Consider the following 25,603-nt stretch of genomic DNA (forward strand, 5'->3'; position numbering starts at 1 on the left):
GAAGTTCATTGGGAACCCCAAGTATGTGGTTCTGGGGCCAGTTGGCTGGCTGGCAGCTGGATCCTAAGGTTGTGCTGACTGACCTCCATGTGGTAAGGCTCAGATGCCCGAAATCAGAGGCCAGCCCTTGACCACATGCCACCCAGCTCTGAGGCTGGATACAGGCTGGAGCTGGCTCCCAGGGAAGCAGAGTCCTGGCTTCCAGGAAGGGCAGGTCTTCAAGGCCAGAAGCTTCTCTCTGGGAATATTGGGCATCCTGAGGCCAAAACACATCGCCCATAATTCTCCAGCTCAACACTGCCCTCCAGTGAGGAGCTCCCAGTGAGGGGCAACCCCCTTAAGTTCCAGGCTGTGAGTGCATTCGAACCCAAAACAGTTTCTTTTTGGGTTTCCAGGATCTGTGTCTGTAGTAAACTGAACTGTTCACAGAAAAGCAGCTGGGCCCTTCTGGACTTGGCCAAGGCAGGGTGAGGGGCAAGCGAAGGGGCAGGGCTAGAAGGTGGAATGGGAGTGTCCGAAGATGCAGATGGGGAAGTGCTTGACATGGGACGACCACTGGGCTGCCAGCTGGAGGAATGTCACGTCGTTCCACTGCACATCATCAATGGTGACGGGCAGCATGTTCTGCTGGTGCTTGGCCTTGCAAACCAGGCGACTGATGCCCTTGATGCACTGGCTTTTGGACTCAACATCCTCATCCTTGGTTTTCTTGGGCGCCTTCTTGTTCTTCTCCTTGGTGACCACTGTCATGGACATGGCGGGTGTTGCTGTGGCCTCATCACTGCTGGGCAGCCTGCTGACCTGGACAGACTGGAAGAAGCACTTGAGTGTGTTCTTGGCGGTAGGCAGATCCTTCTTCTCCGCAACTCTCTTCTTGTCTATTGGCTGGGCTGCCGTCCAATAATCCACTTGCAGCTCCATCATCTCTGCATGGACACTCTGGCTGGGGGAGGACAGGCCCCCACTCATTGACGGGGGGAAAAGGGTGTTGGATGAGGGGGGCGCATCATCTGAGTCTCCTGACATGGCTGAAGATGGTTCCACTCTTCCAACCATCACTGCCCCCACAAAGGGAATGAGCTTCTTGGAGGACTTCTTGTCAGGGCGCTGTTGCTTAGACATGAGCATGGCCTCTGCGATGGGCAGCAGGTAGACACAATTGGCCCCCACGACATACTCTGTGATTCTCGACACAACGTCCTGTGTGTCCTGCAAGGTGTTCAGAGAATCCAGGTTGTTGAACAGGTCCCACCAGTACAGGTCCTGGAAGAAGTTGTCGTAGCGGCAATCCATGGAGCCCAGGTAGCTGGCCAAGGGGTGGGAACCCAGCGGGATGACCAGGAAGCGCATGTAGTCCAGCCATTGGGGTGGCTGGTGGGACAGCTGCTCCACGAAGACCCCCAGCACAGCGCTGAAGTAGGGCTGTGCTCCTGCCACCGCGATCTTCACAGGTGTCAGGGCCTGGGAAGTGCACGTGCAGTATCTCTGCATCCAGGAGATGATGATGCTGAAGGCCTCCTGGACGTCATCTGTGGAGCAAGTGCACACCATGGGCAGCGTGTGCCCCTGCAGGATGTCAGAAAGTAACTGTCCCTGCCAGTCTGAGGTGTTGACCAGGATGATGTTCTCAGGCAGCTTGTCGTGGGAAATGAGGATGTTGTTTAGCTGGTCACACACAGGCTTCCTAGGGATCTGCCGCTGGCTCTGTGGTTCTGGGTCCTCGTTGTCCCATCTGTTGAACCACTCATTCAGGGATGTGTTACAGCCTCGGTGGCCAGCCTGCTTCCTCTTGGACCTGCTGGAGGGGATGACTAGAGATTTGGTGAAGCGCACTATGGATGGCAGCTTCCTGGTGAACCAAGCCCGGGCAGAGGACTCTGCCTCCCGACTGTCCTCCAGCTGCTTCCTAGGGGAACGAATTCTGTGAGCCTTTGAGTCAGAGCCACTAAGACTTGACATGCTGTCAAAGTATCGCCTGAGCTTGGGCTTTGGGGTGCTGGGGACGCTGATATCGTCCTCCATGTCTAGGCTACTCTCGCTGGAACTCTCCACAATGTCATACCGACGACGGACCAGGGCCTTCTCCACTTTGGGGACATGCCTCACCAGGGCCTGTTCTGAGGACATGACCTCCTCCGACACTTTGGCCTTGAGAATAGATGCCACAGCTTTCTGGTGGTAATTCTGTTGCCAGGTCATGCACCTTCTTCTTACTATCAGGTTCCCTTCCTCAAAGTTATTCTCCTGGGACTGCCTGTGGGCGGCACTGCAGCTGGCCGCCTGCTGAAAGAAGAAGCTCTCAGACGGGCCGGCAGAGTCGGTAGGCAAGGTCAGGGCCGTTGTACTGGCCTGCCTGGCACTGGCCTCATGATCGATTTGCTGGCTGGACGGGGAGGCCATCTGGATCTTGTCCACCTTAGTGGTGGGTGTGCTAGGCCACAAATTTGGAGTCACTGTGGCTTGGCTGCTTGCCTCCCGGGGCACACTTCTTCCCAGGCAGGTGGGCCAGACTCAGAGGCTCCTTTCGGATCCTGGTGCTGTGGAGGCCCCACATCTCCATCTGCAAGCTGGAGTCTGACAGGCCCTCCATGCATGGCCTCAGTTTGGGATTGGGGCTGCTTAGGATGCTGTGATTGTCCTTCATGTCTGGGACGCAAGACAGGCTTTCGAAGTATGGCCTGAGCTTAGGTGTGGGGGTGCTGAGGACGCTGTCATCATCCTCAATGTCGGGGCCACTGTCACTGGGGTTTTCCAGCATATCATACAGGAGGTTCAGGTCTTCCTCCACCTCCAGGACATGCTCGCCAGGGTCCTGCTCAGGGTCCAGGACCTCCTCCGACACTTGGACTGTGTGCAGCCATAACAGGACTTTCTCATGGTAGGTCTGTTGCCCGGTCATGGTCCTTCCTCTGACATGGTCATTCCCCTCATTGAATTCATCCACCTCCTGGTCCTGCCTGTGGGCATCATTGGAGCTGGCCTCCAGCTGTGAGAAGAAGTCCTCACACTTGCACTCATAGTAGATATCCGAGGACTCATCCTTGGGACTGGATTGCCTGGCGCTGTCCTCGTGGTCGATGGGCGGCCTGTACAGGCAGGTCATCCGGATCTTGTCCACCTTGCTGGTGGGTGTGCTGTAGGACACAAATGCATTTTCAGTGTCACATGGCTGCTTGCTGCCCAGGGCCAATGCCTTCTCTGGCATGTGGGCCAGACTCAGAGGCCACGTTTGGGTCCTGTCACTGTGGCTTCCCCACATCTCCGTCTGCGAGCTGGAGTCTGACAGCCCTTCGAAGTATGGCCTGAGCTTGGGCCTGGGGACGCTGAGGACGCTCTCATCATCCTCTATGTATGGGTCACTTTTCTTGGCTTTCCTCATCATGTCAGACCGACGGCCCCTCTCTGAAACTTTGGACCTGTGAAACAGCGCCAGGACTTTTCGCTTCAAGTTTCCTCGTATTGATCGCCGCTGCTTCTTTGGCTTCTCCTTCTCAAAGTCATCCTTGTGCAGGTCCTTTCTGTGCTTTCTACTGCAGCTGGCTTCCCTCTCAGTAAAGGAGCTCTCATCCTGCCCCTCGGTGTAGTTACCTGCACACTTGGCCTTCGGGCTGGCCTGTCTGACACCGTCCTCGGGTTCGATGGGCTGACAGCAAAGGGAAGAGATCCAGATTTCAGCCACCTTGGTGGAGGACTCCTTGACACTGCTGTAGAGGCTCAGCATCTGGCCACACTTGGGGTTTCGCTGCATGACCTCAGCCATGTGGATGGCGCCCGTGGCCAGTGTCTTGTACTCCAGGACAGCCCGGTTCTTATAGAGCTTCCTCTGCTCCAGCATGACCTATAGTTTGTTGCCTTCTCCCTTGAGGAAGTGGGAGTACTGCAGGGAGAAGGTCAGTGCTAGGTCGGTCTGCACTGGTCTACTGGGGGGCAGCACAATCTCTTGGGACCTAAGGATGCCCTTGCAGTCCTGCATCTTCAGGGAAATCACCACAAACTTGAGGTCCTTTGCCAGCTTCTTGAAGATCACTAGCTTCTTTAAAGTGAGACTGCACCACCTGGGCACGCAGGTGGGACTGGAGTAGTCCACCACCCAGGTGGCGAATAGCTTCTGGGATACCTGTGTTTTGAGAACAGTGGATGTGCTGGCCAGGCCCACATTACGTGAGGAAGCTGCAGCTGCTGGCACCTTACCGGTCTTTTTCCTACTCAGGGTTGATGGTTTGTCCTCCTGTGGTGGGACAGAGAAGGGACATGATTGGTGACAAGAGGTGGGGCATAAGTGATCGAGTGTGAAAACACAAAAAGTGGCCACTCGCTAACCTGTGATTAGGTCAGGGAAGGCCTGGGTGGTGGTCTTTTAAACTCAGAGACCTAAAGTTGTCACAAAGGATGTCCTAAAGTTAAAACTTTTTAACTCAAAGCAGTTTATAGTGGGTGGCCATGTCCTAGGCTGAAATCTTCTCTAAAAAAAGGCCAATCTTCAACTTCCTTGAACCTGCCCATTGTCTTTTGGAATCTACAAGAACATAGCTTTAGAATGTCAAAGGAATTTTCCTTGTTGTGGACACTCTGTGCTCTGTGGAGACCACAAATCCCATCATTGTTATTGAGTTCATTATTGGCTGTTGTTTCCTATATGCACCTATCGGAAAGAAGTATGTGTCTATCATTTTACTTTTTATGCAATCTGTCAACAATGGATTTCATGCAACCCCCATACATCTCCACTTTTCACTGTAATATCTAAAATAAGGTGAAAGCTGCCATTCTCCAGAGCATTATTTCAATCCATTGAAATTTTGATTAAAGGCAATGACAGTTTGGCTCAGATAAAATCTCAGCAATTGTTCACATTTTTGATTGCTTCTTACATTGACATTTACTTGGCACAATACAGCAGGATCTCAGAAAAGCTCGCCCAGCACCACCCTGCACACCTACACCTGGTGCTTGGATGCAGCAAAGGGCCCATTGACCCACCAGTTCCCTGCCCATCAGGTGAACTTGTGTGAATTGTCTATTGGACCCAGGACCTTCCCTTGCTTGTGCTGCTGACTTTATTTGAGGCGTATTTTTGAATACTCCTGGTGGAACTAAGGTTAATGGTTTACACATCCCAGGCTAAGGAGAGACAGAAGGAAAAATTGGCCTGGTTCTGGCTTTTCTATTGGAATTGCCTTTTGAGAGTGTGGGGGAAAAACCTTGTCTGTATAAATGAGAGCTTATCTTCTTCAGCTCAGATCTTGAAGCAGCACATTCTCCTTGCTACACGAAACTCAGGTGTTCTTAGGCAACTGAGGATATTTGCAGATGTGTCAGAGGTCATTCCTCACCACATGAAGGAGCCCCAGAGGGAAATTCCCACACAAATGTAACTAAACTACCTGGCTCTCAGGGGGAGCACTAATCAGGTTTGGTCCACCTGCACTGGTAGCCCTTCCGGTTGTTTTACACAGCAGGGAGAGAAACCGAGGCACATAAGAAGGTTGAATGAGACTCTAGAGGAGTGAGCATCGTGTAGCTCAACCTATAAAGCAACACACTTCAACCCCCTACATAACACCCTAGAAAATATGCTGAGACACTGCAGACACCAAACAACAATAAAAACAACAGCAGCAAACACATCTCTGGTTAACATGGGAAGTTGCCTCCACAGCTGGGAACTCCCAGACTCCAGCCCTCACTAATATCACTGATAGGGAGCCTTGACTTGCAAGTGCCTTACAGAAATGGGAAGACTTATCTAGAAAATATCAACTATAAAGTGACCAATATATAGTTGTCTTTGCATGCCTAAGTTAATATTTCTCAGGGGAAAAAAAAAAACTAGAAAAAAATGCCAGCCTGAAAATTAAATTGATTGAATGAATAGGACGCATATCTTGGTTTGGAAATTAGCAAACTCTAAGTAGGAGTACCAATAAAATCTCCTTAAAAAAGAAATTAATAAGAAATTAAATGGCGGCATAGGTAATCACCTATACTTGCTGCCTCTCACAACCGCATCAAAACCACAACTAAATGGCAGAAAAACTACCACCCAGAACCATGGTAAAGCTGGCTGAGTGGAAGTTCCACAACTAGAAGAGGTGAAGAATGCGCATTGAGACCAGTAAGAGGTGCGGAGGCTTGGAAAGTGCTATCACCTGGATGTGCTGCTCTTTAAACCTGGAGATAAAAGCTCCCACTTGCTCTGAACTCCAGTTCCTGGCGAGACTCTGGGGGACCCAGGCACATACAGGGTGAAACTGAACTGTCTGGCATCAGGACAGGAACTCAAGGACGGCTTACTCTTAGAGGTGCTCACAGTGTTCATTGTTCATGTACCGGGCGGGGGGCCGGGGGGTGTGTGGTCAGAACCCAAAGAACCTGGGACTTTTCTGGTTCAGGGCAGCGACTGCTGTTTGCTCTGTCCTGGTGATTCTCAGAGAACCCGCCCCACCCAATTTACAACCCCATCCAAGCTGTGAGAATCAGCTTTTGCATAGGAATGGCCTGTCCTTTTGCCTAAAATAAACTGCAGCTGGGTCAGAGATTCCAAAAGAAGACCCACAATTTGGCAACAGCAGAGGCCTTGCGTCATAGCTGGGCCTCTTCTGGGCATATCCAAACCCCATACAAAGGGGAGGAATCTGCAGATATCTCTGTAGCTCCTGCTGGGCGGCACCAGACAATGACTGACCTTGAACCTCCTTGGTAGATCCAAGAGCCAGTGTACCCATTGGTCAGAGTGAGACCATACTGGATTACAACTGTTCACATCCATAAGAGACACACTCAAGGAGCAGACTCAGTGAGCAGCAAAGCCCCACTGAAGCAAGTCCTGCCCCATAAGGGTGTCTCCTGTGCAACAGATCTTCCAGTGTAGACACAGCTGGTCATCACAGCCAATTGGCTTGGAGGTCAATTCCTCCCAGTGATATCTACAGCAATCAAGGGTTAACTATAATAAGACTGTGCAAACAGCGCATAAAGGGGTGCACCAAGTGTGCCCACCTCGGGTCACTGGGGAGGCTGAACCACTGGGCCCTATAGGACAGTAAGACACAAAGCCAGTCTATCAACTCAAGGAGACTCAGCAGCTACCCAGTACATAGAAACAAACACAGGTAAGCAGCCAAAATGTGGAGACAAAGAAACATGTCACAAATTAAAGAAATGGATGAAAGCAAAATACTGGATATAGAGTTCAAAACCACAGTTATAAGGTTACTCAAGAATCTTCCAGAAACCTCCAAGAAATTTAGTGAGACCCTCAAGGATATGGAAAAGGACCAATCAGAAATCAAGTATACACTGACTGAAATAAAGAATAATATACAGAGATCCAACAGCAGACTAGAGGATCCCAAGAATCAAGTCAAAAATTTGAAATACGAAGAAGCAAAATACACCCAACTGGAAAAGCAACATGAAAAAAGAATCCAAAAATATGAAGAGAGTGTAAGGAGCCACTGGGACAACTTCAACCATACCAACATCCGAATTATGAGGGTGCCAGAAGAAGAGAGAGAGCAAGGTATTGAAAATTATTTGAAAAAATAATGACAGAAAACTTTCCCCACCTGGTGAAAGAAATAGACTTACAAGTCCAGGAAGTGCACAGAACCCCAAACAAAAGGAATCCAAAGAGGACCACACCAAGACACATCATAATTAAAATGCCAAAGGCAAAAGACAAAGAGAGAATCTTAAAAGCAGCAAGAGAAAAACAGTTAGTTACCTACAAGGGAGTACCCACATGACTGTCAGATGATTTCTCAACAGAAACTATGCAGGCCAGAAGGGAGTGGCAAGAAATATTCAAAGTGATGAACAGCAAGAACCTACAACCAAGATTACTCTATCCAGCAAAGCTATCATTCAGAATTGAAGGTCAGATGAAGAGCTTCACAGATGAGGGAGAAACCAAAATGGCGGCATAGGTAAACACCTAATCTGCAGCCTCGCACAACAATTTCAAAAATACAACTAAAGTGAAAACGGACATCATCCAGAACCACAGGAGAGCTGGCTGACTGAAACTCCCACAACTAGAAGGAAAGAGAAAACCACAAGGAAAATCAGAGGAGCCTTAAAAGCCTGAGGTACAGAGACACGGGCGGAGACACGGGCTCACGCACATGTGGTGAGGACGGAGCCGGAGAGGACGGGGCGGCTGAGTGCCTGTCCGGCGTTCTCTAGCGGGAAGGAGATAAAAGCTGCAGATTGTGCTGAACCCCAGCTCTGACTGCACTGAAACCCAGTTCCGGGCGAGACCCTGGGAAGCCAGGCTCATACTGGGGGAATCTGGGCTGTAAGGCAGAAACTCAGGGGAGCGGCGAAAGGCAGAGCTCCAGAGGCGCGCACGTGAATTCGCAGAGGACAGACTGTTGACTGTGCCGCTGAATTCTCCTTAGCGGGAAGGAGACAAAAGATCCGGACTGTGCTGATCCCCAGTTCCGACTGCACTGAAACCCAGTTCCGGGCGAGAATCTGGGATTCCAGATACATTGGGGAGAGACTAGACTTTTTGGCAGCGGGCGAAACTCCAGGGCGCCTTTCTCTCAGAGGTGCTTGCAGGGAGTACAGAGGAACACTGAGGGACACTGAGACCCAGGAACCTCATAGGGCGGGGCTGATGGGAAGCCAAGGCTGGAGGCTCCACCCTGAAACTCCGCCTCATCCAAGCTGAGCACAGAGGCTTTTACAATTTTGCATGTCTAGTTGAATAAGGCTGTCTCCCGGCGTAGACACAGCTGATCCTCACAGCCAATTGGACTGGAGGTCAAATCCTCCCAGTGTACCAACAGCAACCAAGGCTTAACAACACCAAGACTTTGCACTCAGCCCACAAAGGGGGATACCAAGAGCGACCACCTAGGGAGATTGGAGAAGCTGAGCTACCGGCCCCTATAGGTCACTGATCACACAAAGCCACTCCATCAACACAGGGAGGCAGCCAAAAGGTGGAGACACCAAAGCAGGTCATGAATAGAAGAGATGGAGGAAAGTAAACTAATGGACAACACAGTGTTCAGAACCACATTTATAAGGTTACTCAAGAATCTTCTAAAAACCGCTGATAAACTTGAAGAGACCTTCAAGGACCTTAATGAGAATACCAAAAAAATGGAAAAGGACCAGTCAGAAATTATGCATACACTGTCTGAAATAAAGAATATACAGAAACTCAACTATAGATCACCATACCCCAAGAGTCAAACCAAAGATCTGGAATATGAGGAAGAAAAAAACACCCAACCAGAGAGGCAGAAAGTAAGAAGAATCCAAAAGTGTGAGGATAGCGTAAGGAGGCTCTGGGACGGCTTTAAGCGTACCAACATCCGAATTTTTGGGGTGCCAGAAGAAGAGAGAGAGCAAGATACTGAAAACCTATTTGAAGAAATAATGACAGAAAACTTCTCCCACCTGGTGAAAGAAATAGACTTACAAGTCCATGAAGTGCACAGAACCCCAAACAAGAGGAATCCAAAGAGGACCACACCAAGACACATCATAATTAAAATGCCAAGGGCAAAAGACAAAGAGAGAATCTTGAAAGCAGCAAGAGAAAAACAGTTAGTTACCTACAAGGGAGTACCCATACGACTGTCAGCTGATTTCTCAACAGAAACTATGCAGGCCAGACGGGAGTGGCAAGAAATATTCAAAGTTATGAACAGCAAGAACCTACAACCAAGATTACTCTACCCAGCAAAGCTATCATTCAGAATTGAAGGTCAGATGAAGAGCTTCACAGACAAGAAAAAGCTAAAGGAGTTCATCACCACCAAACCAGGATTACATGAAATGCTGAAGGGTATTCTTTAAGAAGAGGAAGAAGAAAAAAAAGGTAAAAGTAAAAATTATGAACAACAAAAAGACATCAAATACATATCTACCAACAAGTGAATCTAAAAATCAAGTGAATAAAAAAAAATTGAAGAACAGAATGGACTGGTGAAGATAATAGAATCAGGGACATAAAAAGGGAGGCGACAGACAATTCTCAGGGGGAAGGGGGTCTGAGGGGTGCAGGAAGAGATTGGACAAAAATCTTACACCTATGGATGAAGACAGTGGTGGGGGGGTAAGTGTATGGGGTGGGGTGGGGAATCAGGTGGAGGAGAGCTATGCGGGGGGGGGGGGGGGGAGAGGAACACCTGTAATAATCTGAACAATAAAGATTTATTTTTTAAAAAAAAAGAGAGCTTCACAGACAAGAAAAAACTAAAGTTCATCACCACCAAACCAGTATTATATGAAATGCTGAAGGGTATTCTCTAAGAAGAGAAAGAAAAAGATAAATATAAAAATTATGGACAACAAATACATATCAACAAGTGAATCTAAAAATCAAGTGAATAAAAAATCTGAAGAACAGAATAAACTGGTGAATATAATAGAATCAGGGGCATAGACAAAGAGTGGACTGGTGGGCGGTGGCGCGCTCCTGCATGCACAGAGGAGAGGCAGCCCAGGTGGCAGTAGTGGGGTTTGCCTGGAGGGCGGGAGAGTCACCTGAGAGCATCAAAGCCCGACACCTGACTGCCCACCGCTACTGGATTGGGCAGGCTTCCTGGGCCTCCTGGCTGCGCACCCTGGCAGGCCCAGGCAGGGAGTGGAGCGGGCAGAGTCTGTGCCAGGCGCTCGGACACTGGGACGAGGAGGAGTCAGAGCTTGGCTGCTGCCGCTGCCCGCACCCGCCAGGGCTATTAGCAAAAGATGGTGGATCGTTTGGCAAACAGTGAAGCAAATACTGGGCCTATAAATATAGTAGGAAACTGTTTTGGAGCAGCTGGTCAACCCTTAACTATACCCAGACGGGTTCTTATTGGAGAAGGAGTATTGACTATGTTGTGCAGAAAAAAGCCCAAAGCCAGGCAGTTTTTCTTATTGAATGATATTCTTGTATATGGCAATATTGTCAACCAGAAGAAAAAATATAACAAACAGCATATTATTCCCCTGGAAAATGTCACTATTGATTTCATCAATGATGAGGGAGACTTGAGGAATGGATGGCTTATCAAGACACCAACTAAATCATTTGCAGTTTATGCTGCCACTGCCACTGAGAAATCGGAATGGATGAATCATATAAATAAATGTGTTACTGATTTACTCTCCAAAAGTGGGAAGACACCCAGCAATGAACATGCTGCTGTCTGGGTTCCTGACTCTGAGGCAACTGTATGTGTTGACAGAAAGCAAAATTTACACCTGTTAATCGTAGTCACCATTGCCGGAAATGCGGTTTTGTTGTCTGTGGACCCTGCTCTGAAAAGAGATTTCTTCTTCCTAGCCAGTCCTCTAAGCCTGTGCGGATATGTGACTTCTGTTACGACCTGCTTTCTACTGGGTACATGGCCTCATGCCAGCCTACTAGATCAGACTCTTACAGTCAGTCATTAAAATCTCCTTTAAATGTTGTATCTGATGATGATGATGACGATGACAGCAGTGACTAAAGACATAATTTGAAATATTTAATTGGGTGTGACTATCTGAGAAATCAGCTTTGCGGAGAATGTAAAATTCTGAACTCTCAATTTTGCTCCATCCATGCATTTGCCTAAGAAACTTTTAACCCATATGCCTCAATATATTCTATAGAAAATAGGTCCTGTTGTCATTACCCTATCCCCACCACAACCACACTCCCCCTACAGCCCCCAACTCCCCACTCTCATACAGGGATAGCCTATTGCAAATATAGCAGATAAAGTTTTGGCTTCTTATTGTTTAATTTTAGATTATTTTCATGGAAGATTGGGAAAAGGTGTTTATATAACAGATCATGTACTACATTGTTTATTCTATGTTCTGTTATGTGGAAATACTAAAAGCAAAGAATGATGGAAAAAAGGAATATAATGTGGTTAATTAGTAATATAAGCTTTTTTTCTAACCATTCTATCTAATGGTTAAGACACCAGTCACAAAACTACATGATTTAGAAATACTTTGGCTTTTTTATATACCAAGTGGTGCCTTACCATAATAGCACTGTTACATGAAATAAACCTCTACTTTCTCACTTTTTAATTTGCTTTAAAAATACACTGGTGCTCTTTGAATCAATAAAATGAGTGATTATGAATGGGTATAATTAGAAAATACTTGTCATCTGACAGCTACAAATAACTAAATTTAGAGGTTCTTCATTCTACATGAATAAGTATTTTTCCATAAAATAGTTATGATTATGTTTTTGTTTTATAGGTACCAAATTATAATTGTCATAAAATTTAAGTTAATAGGAGGTCTTTTTTAGGAATTTGGTTTGAAATTTATCCAATATAGAATTGTCATGTTGCATTACTTTCTGTTTTTAGTTAGACATTTGTAGGTATAAATTCATTTGCTTTAACATTATTTCTAGAATGAAAAATCTTATAAATTCTTATGATGAGTTAAAATCCTGTGATAGAGCACAGATCTACTTAAGCTAAGATTTGGAAGAAATAATATGTAAGAATGGTCAAGACAGACCAGGTTTGAGTAGACTTCTAGGGAAGTATTGTCTATTTCAGTGTGAAACTATCTTGAACTTACATAGTGTTATATTTTATAAAGTTTTGTAAAGTCCCAAACAATATTTCTATTTTTGTAAGACAATTGTATGTTTAATCTGTTTCTGAAATCATTTTGCCATGTATGGAACTAGAGTAGCAATTGATTTTCTAAATTGTGAACTTTACCGAGTCAGTCTAGATTGCTTTTGAGAAGTGGTAATTTTTCACTCTGCTTTGAGGCAGCCATTAGGTTGAAAGTATATTTATCATATAAAACTTGATGCATTTGGCACTACTCTCTCCATTTGTACGCTGCAAATAACTAGTCTTTCAAATACGAAAAATCAGTCTAAAAATTGTTTTAAATCCTAAATTCTTTTGTTTTTAAACCTTTAAATCTGGGTATATAGCATATGTTATGAGAGATTTGACTCAGTAACTTGTGTGGAGGATTCTTTGGTTTGGTTAAGGCACGCATTTTACTGTTAAATTGTGAAAGCATTGAGATATGTAGATCTCCCTATAGGAAATGTGAAAGAAAGGCACAGTAATTTTGTTTGTTTTAATATCAGATGGACTTTTGTGTCTAAGCAATATATCATATAATCAACATATCTAAAAAGGACCATGAAACCCGAGAAGTGCTAATGGAGACTTACTGGTACCTACAAGCCTAGCAGAGCCAGGAACTCAGGGAAGTGTTCTGTGATTACATTTGCATTGTCAGCCTCTTGACTTTTCTTTACAAGAAAAAATACCTTGCAACTTAAAAAAAACAAAAACAAAAAGAGTGGACTGACAATTCTCAAGGGGAACGGAGGTGTGGGTGGTGCAAGAAGAGATTGGACAAAAAGCTTACACCTATGCATGAGGACAATGGAGGGGGTAAGCGCATGGGGTGGGGTGGGAACTGAGTGGAAGGGAGTTATGCGGGGGGGGGGGGTAACTGTAATAATCTTAACAATAAGGATTTATTTTTTTAAAAAAAGTTTCAGAGTTAATCTCTGAACTCTCCTGAACCTAATAAATGCTAACACCCCATTTTCACCCATCTACAGTATGTCCACTACATCTTTTGCTCTCTGAGCTTCCTTGTTTAGACATGTTCCTTCCCTTCCCTTCTGCATTCCCATTCTGTCTCCTCCACTACCACTCCCTACTGACTTAAGGAAAAATGAGAATAAGATTCCAACAGCTCCCTTTGGACAAAAGCTACTCTCAGCCAGGTGGGAACCAGAAATTGTTCCCGATTTTCTCTATGGCCCTGTTGGTTCACAAAGAAATTTAACTGTTAGAACATGTACTCCTGGCTATTCTAACATATTCCAATTAATATACTCCTGATTTCTGGGAGCACAGCAACAGAATTACTAAATAAGGTTGTAAGATAACTCGTATAGAGAAGTCTGCCCTCTTTAAGGATGATAGGAAACTGAAATAGGATTTAGAAAAAGTAAACAAATACAAACAAGCATAGGGTTGCTCCAAGTGTGTTTCACCTTCTCACTGATACCTTGGGAGAATTTTAAATTATCATTAAAAGGGAAGCCACTGCTCTAGCCAGTTTGGCTGAGGAGATAGAGTATTGGCCTGCGGACTGAAGCTTCCCAGGTTTGATTCTTGTCAAGGGCACATGCCCAGGTTGTGGGCTCTATACCCAGTAGGGGGCGTGCAAGAGTCAGCCAATGGATGATTCTCATCATTGATGTTTCTATCTCTCTCTCCCTCTCCCTTTCTCTCTGAAATCAATAAAAATCTATTTTTTAACAAGGGGGAGGGGAGAAGCCATTAAGTACCCTGCATATACGAAGGCTGCTTTATTTGTTCTTAACCGAGCCCAATTAATTGCTTTCACCATTGGAATAAAGCTTCCCTACCAATGTCTGTTTTTTAATCAAAACCTGTTTCCTTCCAACGAGGCAATGTTATGGGAATATCTATATATATGGATTGCTTATCAAATCTTCCCCAATTCACCTGTTAAACGAGTGGAGGTTTTGTATTTTTAATGAATCAGTGAGGCTTACGTATGCTTTTTCCAGAATAGTTATATATTTAGAATAAGTGAACGAGATACTGAACCAAAAGGGAAATTAGAGATTTTAAAGGAACCTTCCAGGAGGAAACTAAGCTTGAGACTGACCAAAGGTTTGCTAATCAGCTTTTCTTCATTATTATCTTCCTGGAGAGCCTGTGAGATGGCTTCACAGGGTACCCATCCTACTCAGAATGGTCCCAAACAGCCCAGACACGGGCAGAAATGCCTGTAACACTTGGCTTGCTCTTATGTCTCTATATGTTATAGTTTACAAAAAAACAAAGTTTTTTTATCTATTGCATTACAATCAAAACTGTAACCATGGCACTTTGTTTTGTCATTCATAGGTAGTTATTGTTTTATTCTAATGAATTTTCAAATATGTTACATCTTTAGAAATATCCATGAAAAGGACTCTGACTTACTCTAAATTACAGGTTTCTAAGCAGGTCACATCTTTGAACTGAATGAAGAAGTATAGAATTCTAAGGAATAACTGAATTCATGAAAATACTGGCAAATAATCAGGATAAACAAAAAAAAATGGGTATGGAACTTAATGAAGTGAAGATGATTATTGTTGTTATGACTCTGTTTAAAATACTGCTGATTTTTAAATCTTTTTGTTTCCCAAATATAAGGGAAACTAAAAGAAGACATTCTACATTACTATCAATGACTCTCTAAGAAGGTTATAGGCCTGATAAATTTGTGACATTCATTTCACAGTACTCCCAAGAGAAAAAGACTTTAAAGACCAAAACTTACAACCAGGAGATTTTTATTTATTGATAAAGAAATTAATTAAAGGCTCTCCCCAACATGTTAAAAAGGACATTACCTTATCAGAGGCCTAGCCACAAATGGACATCTGTCTCTGACACTGGCCTCCATTCACCATGGAGATTGAAGACTTTTCAAGGATGAGGAACCACTGGACATGGGGGCTGACAGCTAGCCCAAGAAGTCAACAAGGCCTGAATGCTCACAAATTACTGCGGCTCAAACCTTGTTCTTCTATCTCCTACATGTTATTGATTGAATGTACATCAAATGAATTTTATATTGTTATTACCACTAGGTGCCCTGCGGAGATCACAAATCCTTTCGTTGTTACTGAGTTCATTGTTGACTTGAAGCTATCCTACATCCACCTATGGAAAAGAAGTATGTGCTTATCATTTTACTGTTTATCCAATCACAGAATTTCCACACTTTGCTTTACCCTCTCTCCCTAATCTACCACCAATGGAGTTCATGTAACCCACATAAGTCTGCACTTTGCTTGTAATGTGTAAAATAAGCTGCAAAATTGTCATTCTCCCATGCGTTCTCTCAACCCATTGAGATTTTGTTCCCTGGCAATTGTCGACACTTTGGCTCAAATAAACACACAAAATTTTTTCACAGCTTTGAATGTTTTTTTACATTGATAAGAGAAAAGGTTCTTGGCAGGAAAAGTAGAACTGGAGGTGAGGAATATGAAACACATTAGTATCTTACATTATTTTCTTAGCAGGAAAGAGACAGCACATGCTTCATTAACAGTGTCACCCGTGTGATTTCTGACAACAGATCCCAATGTAAGATGAGACACAGAGGCTTTTCCTGGGGTGGAGAATCTGGATATTAGGGCATGTAGTGTGTTCAGGGTGGCACCGTTGTCATGGCAACAGAGGTTATAAGGCCCAGGTCCCACAGGAATGAAGACCTAGATCGCAGTGATAAGCCATCCCTGTCCTGATGCAATGTGCAGCCCGGGGGTGGGGGGGGCAGCTCCTGACCTGGAGGAGATGGGGACGCAGATTCCTTTGGAAACTGGACACTAGGAGGGATCTCAGGGGAGTAGCAGGGAGCCTTCTGGAACCCAGGTCCTGGTGACTCCCAGGGGTTCAGGAGTCTGGGTCAACTCGGCACCTATACTCACCTTGCCGCCATGCTGCACGCTGGAGGAGGTATGGGGCACCTGTGCCTCCTGCAGGGGCATGGAGTTGAGGACCCCATCTGTCGGCTCCGGTCCATTCTCTTGTGCGGAGCTCTATAAAGACAGTTCCCAGTCACCAGGGGAAAGCCTCAGAGCCCTGTTTTGCTGGTTCTGTGACCCCTGTGAACCTCCACTCCAGACACACACACACAGTGTGTTCTGTTGAGACCTCAACTGGCGAGAAAAAGGTGTTACAGGCTAAGGGTTAGGACTCCCATTGGCACAGATAAGGGAACCCTCTGGAAGCCCATCTCCAACTACCTGCCCTTCCCTGGGTGTGATCACAGCAGGACCTCTAGGTTATCCACTGCCCCAAAGGCTGTTCCTGTCCTGGGGTTCTCCCTTCAGGTCCTCTTCCCACCACATGAAGGGAAGGCATGTGGGCTGCACAGGGCTGGCCCACAGAGGAGGCTGGCCTGGTGTGAATGGGTCTGACCCAGGCCTCCTTCTCTTACCTGACGGGATCTTCTTGAAAACGGCCAGAGATGTCGGGCACGAGTGTTGAACCGTCTGCAGAGTCTGGAACAACTCTCACTGCAGGGTCTCCGGGAACCAGAGCCCTGATAACTGGGAACACAACAAGAGAACATCTTGAACTGTCAACCGTCTCTTGCCAAGTGAGTGGCGGTTGGGCAGTTGTTAGAAAGTGGGTGCCTGGTTACGGGGGTTCAGAGTTCTATTAGGAAGTGACCTCATTTCCTGGGATTGCCCCCTCCACCTCCCCTCACCCAATAACAGCTATAGATAGTCCTGTGGGCTGCTGACAGTTCACCCACCTTCTCCATGGAATACCAACAGTGCACACAGTGACACCAACACACCCCTCTCCACAGCCCCTAGAAGGTCTGGCTGCAGCCAGGGCCCCAGATTTGAGGAGACAGACCAGGGCTCAGACTCAACCCCTCATACTTACCTATTCTTGATCCTGGATAAGTCACTGTACCTGTCAGGACCTGTCTCTCCCCTGCCTGCACCATTGGTTATTGCAGTATGTGCTTCTTAGCAATGTTCAGGCTCAGGAGGTGGAGTAGCTATGAAGTAGGAAGAGGAATGCCACAAAGCAAACGTGCCTACAAACGCTTTTTTCTTCCTCAGTGTCTGCTTTTCTACTGTGCGCGCACACACACAAGAGCTAGTGCTAGGTTGTATTGTGTTAACAGAGCCCTGAATCTCAGTGGTTTGCAGCAGCAAAGGTTAATTTCATAGACATGTGACTTCAATGATCTGGTGGATCTAAAAAGAATTTCTGTCTTTTGCATTGTTCATCGTTTTTATTCTTGTAAGGATATGAGTAAGGACTTCCAAGCTGTTATATGTCAGAGTAGAAACCAGAAGTCAATATTTTATTTGACAATGGCCTGTGGTGGACATGACTTCCATTTCATCCTTTCTAACACCTGCCAATTTCCACATCCAGCTGGTTCTGGGGTGTGTGATTCAGGGCCCCAGAGTGGAGGTATCAGCACATTTCTCTGGCCAGCCCACAGTGATGATGGTTGTATGTGGACATGTGACTTCAGTGAGTTTAATAAGATTCTTTATACAAGTGACCAGAAGAAAATTCTGGTTGTTTTCAATTAAATTAGAGCAGCCACTGAGTGAGAGAAAAAGATACAGCTGTTCGCCATTAATAGTTGGGAGCCTGTGGATAGGAGGGTCTTGGGTTTGATTCCAGTCAAGGGTACATACCTCAGTTGCAGGCTAGATCCTTGGCCCTGGTCTGAGCAAGCGAAGTAGGTAGCCAATCAATGTCTCTCTTTCTCACATCGATGTTTCTCTCTCTGTGTCTTCCTCCCTCCCTCCCACTCTCTCTAAAAAAGAGGAAACTTATCCTTCGGTGAGAATTAACTAAAAAAATTGTAGTGAGAAGAATGGCACTGCCACTTGCATTAAAACCTCAGGCATCTTAGCTGAGTTCACTAAGGCTTGTTCTTTTCACGAGAAAGATGAGTTGCAAGAATAAAATTGAGTAATAAAGAGCTTCACATAACGACTTGGCATGTGGTGAGCACTCAGTATATATTGCCCATTACTATTATAAATACACTAGAGGCCCGATGCACAAAATTCATGCAAAGAGCATGGCTCTCGCAACTGCTCACAGCACCGGCTGGCCCTGGCAGACCAGGCTTCTTCTGGAATGTCATCCAGACTGTTCGGTCTAATTAGCATATTAGCTCTTTATTATATAGGATATGTATGCAAACAACCATTAGGTGGAAATACAAAGTGTGACATCAACAAAATAATCTAAAGCAGTAAGATGTTAACAGAATTGCCCAGGGCCTTCCAATGCTCTATTTCTCCATTTAATCATAAGTGGACGGACTTACTAATTTCTGGATAGAAAGATAAAATATTGCAAAGGCACATAATCTCCTGAATTCATCTAAAATTTACTTATTTGAAGTAAAAATCATAGCAGGATTTTAGGGAAACAAAAATATTCTAAATTTTATCTAAAAATAAATATGCAAACAAATTAGGAAACAGATGAAAAGAATATAAGAAGGGGACTTGCTCTGTCAAAGAGACAGGATTCTCAAGCAGTGCAGAACGAGTGCTGGAGTGAGCAGGCCACGGGAGCTGGGCAGTGACATCAGGAACAGGGCCGAGCACACGTGGGACTGAGTGGATTATTATGGAGGCCCTTTGGTAGTAAGTAGCACTGGGACATCTGCTCAGTTATTGAGGGGAAAACTTTATTTATTTTTTAAAAATACATTTTATTGATTTTTTACAAGGAGGAAGGGAGAGGGATAAAGAGTTAGAAACATCGATCAGCTACCTCCTGCACACCCCCTAATGGGGATGTGCTCTTGACTGGAATCAAACTTGGAACCCTTCAGACCGCAGGCCAATGCTCTATCCACTGAGACAAACCAGTTAGGGGGTTGAGGGGAAAACTTTAGATCAATATTTCAGATCTTACAGAAACATTTAAATGTATTATAAATTAATACATTTTACTGTGTCTTTTTCCTTTTGAAAATCTAATGCAGGTGGAATGAAAATTTTAAAAATAAAAAATGAGAGGATATAAATAGACTCTATTTAATTCCATGATATAGAGATAGAGAACTCTTTCCACATGTTGATGTCTTTTTGGGTGAGATGTAAAGGAGAAAAAAGGTCAGTCCTATGAAGTCCTAAGCAAAGAGCCTTGTAGACAGAGAGGTGTGTGTGCAAAGGCCCTGAAGTGGGGAAGAGCTCACTGGGTTGAAGGAATGAAATAGGGCCAGTGTGGCTGGAGGAAAGAGGAGAGTGAGAGACAGGAAGTTGTTCAGGCCAACACTGTGCAGAACCTGCAGAGTCTTGTTCAGGCTGTAAAATGTATTCCAAGTGCAATGAGGCCTTTTAGAGGATTTTAAGTGAAAGACATTTAGCAACTATCTTTCTGTTTGTATTTGACAATAGTACTTTAGTAATCAGATATGGCTGTTGCATATTTCATCAGATGCTTTTTCAGTGCCTATCACTTTTTATTAACTTTTATTAAGATATGTTTTTAAATTTTAGAATATTCATTCCTAGTTTTAATTTTCTAAAAAACCTACAGCATCTGAGAAATTTATTTTTTTCTTTTTAATTTAAGTATAGTTGATATACAATCTTATATGGTTACTAGTGGCCCAGTGCACAAAATTTGTGCATGGGAGGGCATGGTGGGGTTGTGTCCCTCAGCCCGGCCTGCACCCTTTCCAATCTGGGACTCCTCTGGGGATGTTCAACTGTGGGATTGGGCCTAAACCGGAGTCAGACATCCCTCTCACAATCCGGGACTGCTGGCTCCTAACTGCTCACCTGCCTGTCTGCTGGATTGCCCCTAACCACTGAGCCTGCCGGCCTGCTCGCCCCCAACTGCCCTCCCTGCCAGCCTGCTCACCACCAACTGCCACCTCTCCATGGTCTGCTCACCCCCAACTGCCCCCCCCCCGCTGACCTGCCTGCCCCCAACTTCACACACACACACACCCACAGGCCTGATCGCCCCTAACTGCCTCCGCCTTGGACCTGCCACCATGGCTTTGTCCAGATGGATGTCCAGAAGGTCTCCTGGTCTGATTAGCATATTACCCTTTTATTAATATAGATATTGTTTCAGGTCTATGATATAGTAATTCGACCATTTTATCACCTCACCAATTCCTATAATCAATCTGTCACCATGCAAATTTATCACAATATTATTGACTATATTTCCCTTCCCCTTTTCACCCATTCCCCACACTGTCCTTCTGGTAACTATTCCTTTTTCCCTTTTTTTTTTTTTTTTAATGAGTCTGTGTTTTGTTTTGTTTTTAGAGTCCACATATTAATAAAAGTCTATGGTAATTGTTTTTTGCCTCCTGAGTTAGTTCACTTAGTATAATACTCTCTAGACCCACCCATGTTGTTGCAAATGGTAAGATTCCCTTCTTCTTTATGGTCCAGTAATATTCCATTGTACATATGCACCACATCATCTTCATCCATTCATCTGTTGATGGATACCTAGGTTACTCCCATATCTCGGCTATTGCAAATAATGATGCAGTGAACATAGGGGTAGAGCTTTTAGAAGCCTCCTAATATTAAACCATACTTGCGTTCCAGTATAAAATAATGAAGTAAATATGCTAATGTTTTATGTAGGCTTTTGTAGTCATAGTTATTAATAAGTTGGTCCACAGCTGGTTTTTTGTATGTGCCAAACTTACTTTTTATTATGATATCTGTTGCATTAACTTCCATATTAAATTTGCTGTCACATGTGTTTATTTTATACTATTTGGATTTTGTTGAATTTTCTTTAATATCCTGACGTATAAAATGTAAAGGAAGTAAAAATCACTTCACATCCTGTTTACATTTTCTTGAAAATTCTTCCCATTTCGTTTTCTTACTAAATTATTTTTATTCACTCATTGTGCTGGTGAGCATACTCTGTAAATATTTTCATCATTTTTAATGGATGCATGCTATTACATTTTATGATTGCATCAGATATAGTTTTAATCAATATTGTGATGATAATATTTCGTTTTTTCCTGTTTTACCTACTACATAAAATGCATCAGTAAATGTCTTTGTACATCTTTTTTGGGTACATTTCTAGGTACATTCACAAGGAAACACACTTCATTTTTATACATATTGCCAGAGTGTTGCTCTGCAGTGCCTCAGAGCAGCATGCCATTGGGTAAAGCCAGCATCCACTCTATTCTGTTCACTGGGATTTTGTCTCTCAGGGCCAGACAGTGAAACAAAGGCACCAACTCAACAAACTCTTTGAAGGCCCACTGACAAATGCATTTGCAAAACATGTCATGTGCTTCTCTGGGCACTTGAAGAAAAATGTCAAGGGAAATCTCAGGGTCTTTGATCCCAGTCAAAGATTCAAGTGATCACTTTTGATCCACAGGCATTTATTAATACCTTATGGGTGTCTACTCCTGCCCTGGGCACCTGGGCTCAGAGCTACCAGACATGGTAGAAGTTTAGTCCCCAGATCTCCTGGGACCAGGTCATAAAATTGTGCAAAGCGGAAATAACAAGACATGTTAACCTGGATTATCTCTGACCCCAGCGATAAGACCTGGCTCCATGTAGTCTCCAGGGAAAGGAGGAACTAGGCTGAGAGGGAGCATCAGGAGCGCCCACCAGGTCAGGCATGAGACTGCCTCAGTGCTCCCATCTGTGTCCTCACTAATGCGGCTCCAGGGAGGATCTGCTTCCTCCTTCCTCTAGGTTCCTTGACTCAGATGCTGCATTAATCACTAGGAAGGTCTCTGCCATCCATCCAGGTCAACCCACTTAGTGGGTAAAAGTTGGATTATTTGGAAGGTCTCTCAGAAAACCTGTTCCCCTTCCCAGACATGGGTCTCCAAAGGGCGAAGGAAAATAATGGATAAGGAGGTGGGTGGTTGCTGTTTTGATTTTTGTTTTCTTGGTTCAGGGCTCCGTAAATCTTATGCTTCAATTCATGACACCTCGTCAGCACCATTCCTTGCAAGATATCTTCTTAATATTATTGTCTTTTATTACATCGAATCTCCATTCCCTTCTTCTCCCTCCTTAAAGGTAGCCACTGAAAAATAGATATGTGCACTTGAATAATTCATGTATTTGTATGCTTGTGTGTTTTATATACACACAGTGTTGTGCTGTAAACTCCAAAGTGTTTCTTACTTACTGTGCTAACACTATAATTTTTATGATCCACTTTGCTTGCTGTGTGGATACTCAAATCCCTGCTTCTTTTACCTTTTTCCAAACCATTCTCTCTACACACAGATGAATTTTCTTAGTCTAAATCAAACCCTATCAATTTCTTGCTCAAAGCATTTAAAGAACTTCCCATTACCATTAAAAGATAAAAAGGAAACTAGCCTATGAGGTCTACTTGTCAGCTCCTACATACATCTCCAACCTCAACCAGTGTCGTCTTTCTTCTGCTCCCCACACTTCAGCCATACTGGCTTTCACTGAGTTTGTGGAATTCACAAAGCTCTTCATCTCAGCGCCTTTGCCTTCTCCCCCTCCCTCACCTCATCTCTTGTAAAGGCTTCCTCTTCCTCAGCCTTCAAGCCTCTCCTAACTGTGGACATTGGTGCAGCCCTTTTGGGGAGACTTTGGCAATTTTAGTTATCTTGGGCCAAGCTCCCTGGAAGCAGTGTCCTCTGGGAACTGGGACAGAGTTTAGTGAAGGAGTGACCTCAGAAGGAGAAGATGGAAGGAGGTGAGCAGAGATGTGGACTCAGCACATTATGTTCAGCCTGGTCTTGAGAGGGGATCTGGAACAGGAATTGTACCCATTGAGTGAGTCCCATTGGAGGTAAGGAGCCAGGCTTGTCTACCCAGTGCCAGTCATTACTGGCTTCTGGCTGAGCCTACATCCCAGGGCACGAGAGGGGGAGTGCCTACCCCCTCTGAACAGGGAAAGGGCTGTCAGGAGCCATGAGCAGCCAACATCCAAGCAGCTGGGAAGCGGGGATGGCTGAACCAGTGAAGTTGCACCCACTAGTAAAACCGAAGGTGTGCATGGCCTTCTTGCTAGAAATTCATTCTTAGCAACATACTCTAGAGAACCTTCATTCACGTGCCCATGAAGAAGGATACAAGAAGTCATTTCAGCATTGTTTATGATGGTGGAAAACTAGAGATAACCTAAATGTCCTTCAACAGGAGAATAAAGTAATCATAGTAAATACCTAGTAAAGCAATAAAAGTAGTGGACTGGAGTATGTGTAGCAACGGGGACAAATCTCATAAAGCATGATTTGAGTGAAAAATCAACACTAAATATAACTGTGTACACAACTTTCAAGGAAAATTATAGAAACCTACTTAAGGACAAGCACAAAATGGATGATAGTAACTAGCTCTTGGGACGGAAAAACTGGGATGGAATCAGGAGTTCAACGGTCTCCCAACTGTCACCCTAATGTTCTACTTAAAGACACACAGGCAAAGGCAGCATTTTAAGATTCAGTAGTAACACAAGTGATCATAATTTATTCTACATATATGTTATTCTTTTAAATTTAATCCATAATATTCACATTTTTAAAATTACAAAAAATGTATATGTGGCTATATGTACACCTAGAGTGATACTTTTTGTTTTTCCTGCATTATCATTATACTTACAAATAACCACAGAAGAAAGTACACAGATGATCCACTTTCCTTTTTTAGGCTCCATCACAGCACTTTGCCACGTTTCATCATGTCACATGAGTTTGTTAGACATGCTGTTCATATACAATATGATTAACATTGCAGGAGGATGTTTATGTCAGGGGGAAATACTCATAAAAAGGCTAGTGTTTTTGAGATGGAATGGACAGGATAAGGTTTGGGAACCCACTTATTCAGCTGTCTCTTTGCTATCTATCCTAGCAAATATTTCCAGTGGTCCATTCCCACCCAGTGATGCTGACCTGAAGAACCAGGTTCATGCTCTTAGACTCTGAGGGGCTATATTTTGACACAGAAGGCCTGCTTTTTCCCCTGTGGCCCAGCCAAGGAAGTATTATTCAAAAAGTGATCATTTCAAGCTTGAGAATGAGAGGCCTATGTTATAGGTTCTCCTATGGTGATTCTTCAGGCTCTTGGGACTTATCACAATTATATATGTGAATATTCAAATCTATAAAAGCATATTTAATTATAATTTGCTAAGTACTTACAGATGGCCCTCCTGGGTGCCTGCACTAGATTACCGTCCCATCAGTCCATGATGTTTCCATTTGTCCAATAGCCTCACCAACACTTCGTATTATCACACTCTAATCTGTCATACAGATGGGTGTAAAGAGCGCCTCATTACTTCTCTGACTACAAGTGCAATTTAATGTCTCTTCATTGCTTGTTAACATTTTGCGTTCCCCTTTATGAAATTCCCTTTTCAGATACTCTACCCATTTTTTATGTGACAGACTTTCTTACAAACTCTAGATATTAATCCCAACAAGGGATTTCAGAGAAAGTTTGCAAGTTTTAAGACAGAGCTCCTATAGACATTTGTGCTCAGGTTTTTGAGTGGATGAAAGTTTCGATTTCTCTGGGATAAGTGCCCAGGAGTGCAATTGCTGGGTTGTGTGGTAGTTGCATGTTTAGTTTTATAAGAAACAACCAAATTGCTTTCCCCGGTGGCTGTAATGGTCTACATTCCCACCAGCCCTGAATGAGTGAGTTTCTCCACATCCTCACCAGCATCGAGTGTTATCGTCTTTTATTTTAGTTAGTCTCCTTATGGTTTAATGAACCTTTTCCTAATGACTTATGATGTTGAACTTTTGAAGTGCGCATGCAAAATGTTATAGCCTCTTCAATGAACTGTCTGTTCATTTATTCCGTTTTATTCCCCAGTGAAACCACCTGGGCCTGGAAGCCCTTCATTAGAATGCTGTAACTACAAATTCAATCCCTGTAATAGACTAGTCAGGGCGTTACTTTCTTCTGAGGAAGGTTGTGTAGTTTGTTTCTTTCCAGGAATCGGTCATTTCACCTAACTCGTTGAAACTATGTGCTCAGTGCTTTTCTCTGTTTCTTGGTCAGAATGGCTAGAAATCTGTTTATTTTACCAATATT

General features: G+C 44.3%; 1 protein-coding gene and 1 pseudogene across 2 annotated transcripts; one reads left to right on the forward strand and one right to left on the reverse strand.

Annotated features, from left to right (window-relative positions):
- Positions 1-492: 492 nt before the first annotated feature.
- On the reverse strand, positions 493-6,319 carry LOC307115379 (phosphofurin acidic cluster sorting protein 2-like; the record flags this gene model as incomplete). The annotated part of the gene is given in 4 exon segments (XM_079798598.1): positions 493-2,431; positions 2,487-3,838; positions 3,842-4,117; positions 6,311-6,319. Coding segments are annotated over 4 exon segments (3,576 nt in total).
- A 4,370-nt stretch (positions 6,320-10,689) lies between these two features.
- Positions 10,690-11,456, forward strand: LOC307115759 (pleckstrin homology domain-containing family F member 2-like; annotated as a pseudogene). The gene has a single exon. The product of its transcript is annotated as a pleckstrin homology domain-containing family F member 2-like (transcript).
- Positions 11,457-25,603: the final 14,147 nt, after the last annotated feature.

Source organism: Cnephaeus nilssonii, assembly GCF_951640355.1.
Source record: "Cnephaeus nilssonii genome assembly, chromosome: 19".
Classification (NCBI taxonomy): domain Eukaryota; kingdom Metazoa; phylum Chordata; class Mammalia; order Chiroptera; family Vespertilionidae; genus Cnephaeus; species Cnephaeus nilssonii.